At 35.8% G+C, this 10,813-nt stretch overlaps 1 protein-coding gene across 1 annotated transcript; it reads right to left on the bottom strand.

The window, feature by feature from the left end:
• Nucleotides 1–458: 458 nt before the first annotated feature.
• On the bottom strand, nucleotides 459–10,566 carry IBSP (integrin binding sialoprotein). The gene is made up of 6 exons (XM_016951848.3): nucleotides 10,513–10,566; nucleotides 10,370–10,420; nucleotides 10,197–10,274; nucleotides 6,717–6,779; nucleotides 2,131–2,289; nucleotides 459–1,533 (listed from the first exon to the last, which is right to left on the bottom strand). The coding sequence occupies exons 1-6, from the start codon at nucleotides 10,564–10,566 to the stop codon at nucleotides 985–987; spliced, it is 954 nt and encodes a 317-aa protein (XP_016807337.1). The 3' UTR covers nucleotides 459–984.
• Between the last annotated feature and the right edge of the window lie 247 nt (nucleotides 10,567–10,813).

Raw genomic sequence — 10,813 nt, 5'->3', positions numbered from 1 at the left:
CGAGATGGCGCCACTGCACTCCAGCCTGGGTGATAGAGTGAGACTCTGTCTCAAAACATAAATATATAATAAAGTTGAGTATTAGATAGGTAGTGAATCATTTATTTAGTATAAGTATGTCCAAAATATTTCACAAAGGCCAAATATTGCATGGGGTATACTTATACTAAAAATTATTCATTGTTTATCTGAAATTCAAATTTAATAGGCATCCTATATATTTGTTATATCTGGTAACTCTAGTAAGAGCCATTCATTCCCCTGACGTGTATGGCTAACCCTGCCCACAAGCATGGCAAAGTCTTAGTTATGTTGATTTAGCCAAAAGAAAATGTTTACAGTGCCTCTTAGTTTTAAACTATAGTGGAAATAAGCTTTTCTCCTTTAGTGAAATTGTCTTCCATTTGTTTCACCTTTTCCATTATGAATCTCTCACTTCTCTTCTTAATTATAACACATTTGAAGGATTGCATTTTTATTTGTGATAAAACTCGTAGATTAGAATATACATACAGGTCACATAAAAATACATGAGGATGATAAACCTAATATACAGTGTTGCATAGGTAGTGCGATTAAGAAACTACACATTTATTGTATACAGTGTCATTAATGTCAATGAAATTCTTAGAAGCGCTTCTTGTACAAAGAGTATGTTTTTGCAGTTAGCAATAGTACAGGCATGTTAAAAACTACTATTTATAGAGCTACAACCTCAAACCATTCAATGAAATTTGATCTTATGAGTTGGTGTACTGCTTGATAAATGGCCCTGATTTACAATGATCATTCCATAACACGCCAGAAAAAAAAAGGGACAAGAAGCCTATTACTTTGCAGAAGCAATTACAGAAAATTTGGAACGGTAGTACCATTCCTCATTATAATATGCACATTTGTTATATTGCACCTTCCTGAGTTGAACTTCGAAAATGGTAGCCGGATGCAAAGCCAGAATGGATGAATTCATCCCAGGCTGGAGCTTCACTGGTGGTGGTAGTAATTCTGACCATCATAGCCGTCGTAGCCTTGTCCTTTAAAGTAGCTGTACTCATCTTCATAGGCTCGGTAATTGTCCCCACGAGGTTCCCCGTTCTCACTTTCATAGATTTCATATCCATTGTCGTATTCATTGGCGCCCGTGTATTCGTACTCCCCCTCGTATTCAACGGTGGTGGTTTTCCCAAAAGGTGGGGAAGTGGTTCTATAGACTTGTGGTGGGGTTGTAGGTTCAAACCCACCATTTGGAGAGGTTGTTGTTTTCGAGCTGCCCTTGCCCTGCCCTCCGGTCTCTGTGGTGCCTTCTGCATTGGCTCCAGTGACACTTTCTTCTTCCCCTTCTTCTCCATTGTCTCCTCCGCTGCTGCCGTTGCCGTTTTCTGCCTCTGTGCTGTTGGTACTGGTGCCGTTTATGCCTTGTTCGTTTTCATCCACTTCTGCTTCGCTTTCTTCGTTTTCATTTTCTTCCTCTTCCTCCTCCTCTTCTTCATCACTTTCCTTCTCTTTTGTAGCTTTGTTTGTTATATCCCCAGCCTGTAAGGAAACGTTTGAAAGAACCCAAATCTAGCTGTGAAAAATGTAAAATTTAAGGCCATCACTTCATGCAACACAATACTGACAGCCTTATTCTAGGCGTCTTATTTGAATTAAGACCACTTTAATTTACAAAATGATTGGGGGCTTTAAAACTTCAGGATAAACCCCTTTGTCATGGGTTTTGATGGGGAAAGAGTGCCATTATTTAAAGATAATGCCTTCCCTGGGGGAGAGTCTTCCTATCGTTTTGCTACTCACTTTCTCTGTCTTGGAATTCTCTTCCCTGGAATGTCATGGTATCTCTCAGGACCTTTTATCCATGCCTAGTGGTGTGTTCTTAGTCTTCTGTTATAATGTAAAAGTCAGTGTAATAACATGGTAGGAGAACTTGCCTGGGAGAAGATATTTTCTTATTTGTAAATAGGAAAATTGTATCTGCTCTCACTTCAGCGAGTTAATGAAGACAGTATAAAATACTATGTGTGTAGTGTTAGGATACCCTTAGACTCCAGTTAAAAAGTTTAAAAAAGATTGAACACTACCATTATTATTAATGGTAATAATTTCATTTTGGAGGAATAATTCCATTGTTACCTTCTTAGGAAGGTGGATTGCAGCTAACCGTGTATACCCTGTGCCAGGCGTGGTGTCCTCTCCATAGCCCAGTGTTGTAGCAGAAAGTGTGGTGTTCTCAGCCTCAGAGTCTTCATCTTCATTCGATTCTTCATTGTTTTCTCCTTCATTTGAAGTCTCCTGTTAAAAATATTCATAGTAAGAAAAATATTTTACCTGGAAGATAGTTCAAGATTTACTGGAGCTGTGAATCATTTGTTGAAGGTTTATTATTTGGAAAAACTTTGCATCCCTCAGCTGGCTGATCACTCAAAGCCTGCCTTCCCCTATGCCATTTGCACTTCTCACTTCCAAGAGCTCAACTCCAAGTTATTGAATCCTCCTTACTCCACACTATATGTTTTAGATATTTCTGCTTTGTATTTTATCAATTAAAAAATACTTGTGTTTCAGGCATTTGACACATCATTTTTTTTCTGCACAGAGAAGAAACTAAACACTCTAAGAAATTCTTAGTGATATATTATTGCATGAAGGTTTTTTGTTTTTGTTTTGTTTTGTTTTTGCACAGAGTCATGCTCTGTTGCCAGGCTGGAGTGCAGTGGTGTGATCTTGGCTCACTGCAACCTCTGCCTCCTGGGTTCAAGCGATTCTCCTGTCTCAGCCTCCCCAGCAACTGAGACTACAGGCACATGCCACCACACCCAGCTAATTTTTGTATTTTTAGTAGAAACGGAGTTTCACCGTGTTGGCCAGGATGATCTCGATCTCTTGACGTTGTGATCTGCCCGCCTCAACCTCCCAAAGTGCTGGGATTACAGGCATGAGCCACCGTGCCCAGTCTGCATGAAGGTGTTTTAAAAAATTAATACTCTTCAAATGAATGTCTATTATAATCTTTAATATTTAATCTTTTAGCCTTTATATCATATTGTGAGGCAATTGTTTTTTAATTGAGTTGATCTCAGTGTAATTTGTAGCTAATATAAAAAGTCAAGGTTTCCTATATATACAATTTATTTACTTTAAACAAATACTGGAAAATTGAATTCACTTCAATACATTTTAAGAGATTGTGATAACTTTTAAAGTTTAAAACAAACAAACAAATATTTAGCCTATTATTAAAACAAAGTGACTAAAGCACCACATGTTTGTTTCATCAAATTTGTAAATTTCACTATTTCAGTGAAGGGTTGCAGTACTACCAGAGTATACCCCAAACAGTCTCCAAGCTAATTGTGTCAAATATCCCCAAAACACCATGCTGTTTGTTTATTGTTTTATGTTTATGCTTTATTCCAACAGATGTTTCAGAGGTAGAAGGAGAAATTTATTCTACCATCCTTAGAAAGATCCCCAGAGTAGAAGAATATACTATTTGCAGTTGAAAAATCTGATTGGGTTATATGACTCATATGAGGTCAAATAGATAGCAGTTTATTGGTGGTAGGGTCACAACTAAAGGCCCAATATCCCAACTTTTATATTTTCTCTTACACCTTTTCTTTTCCCAGATACTTTATTTAAAGATGTTCCGCTGCACATGAGTTACACAGGAAAATAGGTCACTGTTGATGGGTATGAGGCTTCACAAATTTTATTGGATAGAAAAATAGCACTAATTTGGGCTTACAAAGATATTATCACTCACTAGATTGGCTAACAAGACTGAAAGAAGCAAGTGTTGGTGAGAATGTGGAGCAACCGGAACCCTCATACACTGATGGTGAGAGTTTACCTGAGTACGTCTGTTTTGGAAAGCTGGTTGCCATCTACTAAGGTTGAATATATATGCCTCAGTAGATTTTGACTCCGAAATTTCACTTTTAGGTGAAATGGCCTCGAGAAATGAATACGTATATGTTCACCAGAATAAGTTCTAGAAAGTTCATAGCAGCACTTTTTAATCACCCAAACTTGGAAACTACTTAAGTGCCCATCAACAGAAGAATAACACATTTTGGTACATTCACATAATGAAATACTGACAATGAGAATAAATTATCTACAACTACAGAACAACATGGATGAATCTCTAAATTTGAGAGTGAAGAAGTGACATACAAAGACTAAATGATGTATGATCCTACATTTGTAATATACAAAAACAGGCCAAAGTCAATCTATTAAGAGTCAAAATACTGCTTGCCTTTGGTAGGGGTTTGTTAATGAGTGGAATGGAACACAAGGCACGCACTGCTTTTTGATATGAGTGCTAGTTTCACTTATGTGTTCAATTTCTGAAATTTCAATGAGATGTATAATCAGGATAATTTTATTATGTATATTTCAATAAAAGTTTCTTTTATGGCTGGGCGCGGTGGCTCACTCCTGTAATCCCAGCACTTTGGGAGGCCGAGGCGGGCGGATCACGAGGTCAGGAGATCAAGACCATCCTGGCTAACACGGTGAAACCCCATCTCTACTAAAAATACAAAAAATTAGCCAGGCATGGTGGCGGGTGCCTGTAGTCCCAGCTACTCGGGAGGCTGAGGCAGGAGAATGGCGTGAACCTGGGAGGTGCAGCTTGTAGTGAGCTGAGATTAAGCCACTGAACTCCAGCCTGGGAAACAGAGCGAGACTCCGTCTCAAAAAAAAAAAAAAAAGTTTATTTTATGAGACTAAATAGTTTAGGAGTGGAAAAAGGAAATGTGTGATCACCAAATAGAAAATATGCCTAAGTATTCTCCTCATACAAATACAATCCCTGGGGACTCTATATTTAACCTAAATTGCTAATAACATTTTAGAGAATGAGGAAAAAAGATGTTTCAGAATCTCTTCAGGATGAAAGACTTCTGGTTTTGTTTACCTGCTTTTCCATTACTACTTTTAATGAATGAAGTTTGTTGCATTTATTCCTCTGAAGTTTCAAAACCAAACCACCAGATATGTACTGGGCACCATATATGTATAAGAAATTATGCTAGGCAGCATGAAGAGATATAAAACTGAGTAGCATGGCTCTTCCCCAAAGCAGGGATTTTAACCTGTTGTCATGAGGTGTCTGCAGACACGTTCTGGGAAGACCTTAAATGTTCAGAGATCCTTGGCAAAATTTTGTGTGTACTTGATTTCATCAGAGTCCCCAAAGAAGTCCTAGTCTTCCTCAGTCCTCAACCACCACAACAACAAACGAAGAGCCACTCCCAAAAGTTATGCAATCTAGTTGGGAAATGTAGTTGACAAGGCAATTTTACAATCACTGTACAGCAAATAGCTATAACTAAATGGATAACCTTAGCCTAGTTCTTGTGTAAGATTGCTATGTGGAACTCCAGCAGAAATGTTGTGGGATTTAGTGGGTGGCATTTTTCCTGGTACTGGCTTAACATTCTTGTAAGGCCTTCCTTCAAGATGTTAGTATAAATTATGATACGGGAAATGTTACTTTTATAGTTAAAAGTATACCAAACTAATGATTCGTCACCTTTCAAGTTCCCACACCATTTTGTTTTCAAGACAGCTGTTAATACATGATCCATTTTTGAATATCATTGTCCATTCATAAATAGCACCTGAGAAAAGCTGAATTTAAAATGTTCCTAAACCAGTGGTAGCTATAATTGACTATGCGGGAAAGATGCATCCTAATTGGTATGTTTCCTTAGGCAAGAGTATCAGTTATAAACATGGTAGCACAATTTTCAAGACATGTAGATGATTCTTAGCCCAGGACTACACTAATCTGTAAAACTATATGGGAAGATATTTATATACCTATGAATTTTATTACTACCCAAAAAGATGTATTTTTTTTTGTTGTTGTTGTTGTTTTTTTTCTGTGACAGAGACTTGCTCTGTTGCGCAGACTGGAGTGCAGTGACAGGATCTCGGCTCACTGCAACCTCCACCTTCCGGGTTCAAGTGATTCTCGTGTCTCAGCTTCCCGAGTGACAGGAATTACAGGTGTATGCCACCACACCTGGCTAATTTTTGTATGTTTAGTAGAGACAGGGTTTCACCATGTTGGCCAGGCTGGTCTCAAACTCCTGACCTCAAGTGATCTGCCCGCCTTGGCCTCTCAGAGTGTTGGGATTACAGGCATGAGCCACCACACCAAGCCTGAAATTTTTTTAAAAAGAATAACCCTACTTTGTGGGTTATGAAAGGCTGATGAATCACAATAATATTGTAGAGGAGATATACGGGTTTTTACATATTACCCTCTTGGTAAATTAAAATTTAAAGTTCAGTCCTTAAAACAAGTCTCGCACTGAGTTTAGGATTACTATTCACTTTTCTTCTAACATCATGTTCTATCCACCTAAATAGAAGTAATGCTATCTGTTGCTTTTTATCAGATTTTATATTACTTCTGTTGCTTTTTATCAGATTTTATACTACTTCTACTTAAAAGGGAGAGATTTTTGGTTTTGAGCACCATTTGTAAGTAATTTCAACCCCAAACTGCAGTAGTGTTTTAAACAGGTCATGTTAGTGGATCCTAATTTAAATAAAATTCTACTTATCCAAAATAGGATATTATGGGCAGTTAGTAAAGAGACAATGGCTATTTGCTGAGTCCAGACTGCAATAGACTAGTTTCCTATTTGTTTTTTGTGCTGTCTGCTTCATTATGAAAAGATTGCAAAATTCCTTACCTCTTCTTCCTCCTCCTCTTCTGAACTATCATCTCCATTTTCTTCGGATGAGTCACTACTGCCCTAAAAATACATACACATGTATGTATACTCTTATCTGTGTACAAATATATTCAACAGCAATTTAAATTTCCTGCTAATTGAATCACAATAAAATACACACAAATATTTACTCAATCTAATTAGTATTACCATCTTGACTGACTTGTTTACTAAGAACAGATTGCATACTGATGTGAGAAAGGAGATTAGACATGCAAAATGAAGTTAGAGAAAAATGGGCATTTTACTATGATCAAGATATGAATTAGATGTCCCATTTGTCAACTTCCAAAGCATTGACAATATATTGAAACATTTTGTATGTAAAAACTAGGGCAATGAATCACAGAATTGTTTAACTTTGAGAGAACAAGTGAATTAACTGGTCCAATTTTTAAATTTTATGGAGAATGAATCAGCAGCCTAAAAAAGTTGTGACTTCTCCAGCAGGTTCAAGGCAGACCTTGGGCTAAGATACAGTTCACATTTTAAAATTTTATTTAGAAAACATGAAAGAAATCATTCAGCTTACTATAAAAGTTGTCATAGATGATTCTCTTACATAGTGAGCTCTCCTGTTGAATTTAAATTAGCACTTAATTTAATAGCATTTAATTTGCATATAATTTTTAGTATCTTTAAATTTGATTAAAGCCAGTTCCTAAAATGAGGTTAATTTATACATGTGAATTAAAAGTCTTATGACAGAAAAAATTATTCATTTAATTATTTTGGGAGGTTGTGTAGAGTAATATCCCTCTAACAAGTTCAGTGTTGAATAAGAATAAATTAAGATTTTGTATATAAAAATATAATTATAAGCTAAAGAGTTTTGCTACTTTTTGAAAGGAAATGTAAATTCCAATCTAAGATTCTGTCATTTCCTTCCCTGCAATATTTAGCTTTGATTCTGATGACCCAGTTAATGTCTTGCATTTAGAAAATATAGCTGCAGAAGGATCTCTAACTTCTGGGTTAGAAATCAGATGTGAGACAACATTCATGTCCAGGTCCTGTGGGACTGTCCCTGCTGGCTCATGCTTCAGATGGCCACATCATCCACCCAAGGAAAGGGAATGCTTGTCACCTCGAGCCAGGAATAACCTCAGATGGAAAAGAGAGTAATTAAACCTGTTCTTCCACTGCCATGACCTTAACGGTTGTGCCTTCTCTAGCCCAGAGGGTGAATAGAGTATTATATTTGAACGATTTCTATTTGTTAGTTAACTTAATTATAGAGCACAGTATATTTCTGCAATCAGAACTGTTTCTCTCAGTGGGGGTATTTCAATCACTTCACATGCTCCTTCACCTCTGGCTTTCTCCCTAGCTCAACCACATCACTCTTCGATTAGTGTCCGCAGTGAGAACACTTTAAAAGCTGTATGAAATGCCTTGAAGCTTTGGCATTTTCCTATCTTTCATTTATGCCTTATTACCAATTTGTTGCTAAGTCCAATTGATTCTCCAAGAAGTCTTTCATTTGTCTACACAGATAGATGAAAGAGTTCTGAAACTGAAGACAATTCTGAAAACCCACAACTCTTGTATCACAGCTGAGATGAGTCCGATAAAAGAAATATAAGATTAAATTCTTACCTTGTATGAATTCACACACTAATAAAATATCATTTGAATCACAAAACGACAACTTTCTCAATTAAGCAGCTTAGGATGTTAAGTTTACTTAAACTTTCATTTCTATAGTCTAGTAGATATATAAGCCACAATAGATAGCTTGCTGATCACTTTGCAATCCAAATAACATATGTCATTGTAACTTGGTAATTTAGAAATGATTGTATGTAAATGCAGATTTGTTTGATGAAAACATGAATTTCAAAGCCAATACAGCTTAATGTGTTTTGGGGTGACAACTTGGGCACTAAACACTTAACAATACACTTAAAGAAAATCAAATTTTGTAAAGTAGAAGAATGGGTCATGAATACTAGGTCAGACAGTTGGATTGGGAGATATATTGTATATAATTTTATTTAAAAACAATTATCTTACAAATTCTACATTAGTTGAGATGGGCCTATCTGCATATAGTTTGTGAAAAAACTTGTATATTAAAGATCTCCTTAATCTACAAACCTCAGGTCTACAAACCCCAGGTCTATCAATATTGAGAAATGTAATGCCTCCTAATATTGCTTCACTATGGACATTTTAATGGGCCCATACATATACATCTATAAAAATATCCAGATGGGAATGAATATCTCTATGTACCAAATATTTCAGAAAAGTTTAGGAGCTAGTCAGAGACTTGAATTTATTATCATTTCCATTTAGTTTAAAAAAGAGAACAAAGCAAACTTTCAAATGAGCACTGTTTATTTATGGGTCTGAGGTGAACCAAAGAAGGGAATACAATTCTGAAAACCCACAACTCTTGTTTCATTCATGCTCATATTTTTGTGGCCACACAAATTCCCCATAATTATGCTGGTGCTAGAAATACTTTAAAATGATCATTTCCTATCATTGTAGGGGTTAGAGATGGATTAGCCCAACATATGGTAAGATGCAATGCCAAGCCACTGTGCTGAGGCATCGTTTTCAGCATCCTGACTGCTTTTAGTGTCTCAAAAGTCCTGGGTCAAGTGGTGCATAATTGGTGTCCTGAACCCAAACTGTATAGTACTAAAAATAGTGCAATCCTGGTTTGTTGTATATTTAAAATCAACACCACACCCTCTGGTTTTCAAAGGCACTCTTCACAGGTAACCTGGCAAAATGGGAAACTCTTATTTTTAGTTTTAGTTATTTTCCTTTTTGTTTACAAATTTAAGGGATGGTTTGTTTTTCTCATAAGCTTTTTTGGTGCACGTCATGAATTTCTCTTTTTCCTCTGCAGTTTTACCATTATAATTATGCTCCAGTGTATGACATACTGCTCTAGTGACCCACACAGGTTAAGGTGCAGAAAATCTTCAGAAATTACCATTGATTATCAAGGTTTTTTAAAAACAATGGCCTCTGATGTTTATGAAGTCAAATTTTCCCCTACCAATTAAAGGACTCTGCAGTGCCACATGTAAACAGCTATCTGACAGTATTGAATCAACTGTAATAGGACAGCCAGTGACCTTATCACTGATGGAATTGGTCAACAACTGATAAAACTGTCCACTTTTGCCTGTGAGTTAGCAAAAATACCAGAGCTCAATGTGCTACAGTGTTTGTTTTTATTATATCATTCTAGACTGTACCCAAATGATCCAAATGATTTTACTCTGTGTATATGTCTGCTTTAAAAGAGAACTTAGAAATAAACCTTATTTCCCTAAAAACAAACTTCTTATAGCAAGCAGTCTTTTTGACTGAATTTCAGTGAGAGTTGAATTTAGGTGTTTTATAGTTAAAATTTGATCTCCTTTAAATTATAATAGAAATTAAACTGAAAAAAAAAAGAATTTCTATATTTACCTGAACTGGAAATCGTTTTAAATGAGGATAAAAGTAGGCATGCTTGTAAAGATAATATCGTGGCCTGTACTTAAAGACCTGCAGAAACAAAATAAATGATATATTCATGTTTAATATGCAATAAATATACAGCAAGTATAATCAGGCCAAGGAAGTATGCTAAAATTAATTACCCCATTTTCTTCAGAATCCTCTATTTTGACTCTTCGATGCAAATTTTTCATCTGTTTTAAAGAACATTTAATTATTACATAATTTTTCTTTTACATAAAAAGACAAAACTGAAAATAACTGTGGGTTTTGATAAAGAACTTACTGAGAAAGCACAGGCCATTCCCAAAATGCTGAGCAAAATTAAAGCAGTCTTCATTTTGGTGATTGCTTCTGGAATTAATGAAGTGGTAAGGTTAATAAAATATTAAAACTAAGAGCATAACTTTTTTACTCATATTCAAAGTTGAAGTATTTAATTTGTTTTCATTTCTGTGTAATTATCACTTTGACTAGTTAAAACTAAATTATTCCCTTTATTTTCAAATTATTCCTTCCATTTAAGTAATATAAGACTGACTTAACCCATCCATTTAAATAATCTTGAGTTCCATGCTTAGTTTTAA

The sequence above is a fragment of the Pan troglodytes genome, chromosome 3 (assembly GCF_028858775.2).
Source record: "Pan troglodytes isolate AG18354 chromosome 3, NHGRI_mPanTro3-v2.0_pri, whole genome shotgun sequence".
Classification (NCBI taxonomy): domain Eukaryota; kingdom Metazoa; phylum Chordata; class Mammalia; order Primates; family Hominidae; genus Pan; species Pan troglodytes.
The sequence above is the reverse complement of the archived record's forward strand: the minus strand, read 5'-3'. Positions and strand labels throughout refer to the sequence as shown.

What these genes read in the sequence shown, in the direction of transcription:
- IBSP (XM_016951848.3), bottom strand. Translation starts at nt 10,566, where the DNA reads ATGAAGACTGCTTTAATTTTGCTCAGCATTTTGGGAATGGCCTGTGCT. An exon ending in GAATGGCCTGTGCTTTCTCA is followed by an intron (nt 10,421 to 10,512) that starts GTAAGTTCTTTA and finishes TCTTTAAAACAG; the next exon opens with ATGAAAAATTTGCATCGAAG. An exon ending in CAATCCACCTTCCTAAGAAG is followed by an intron (nt 1,534 to 2,130) that starts GTAACAATGGAA and finishes GTTTCCTTACAG; the next exon opens with GCTGGGGATATAACAAACAA.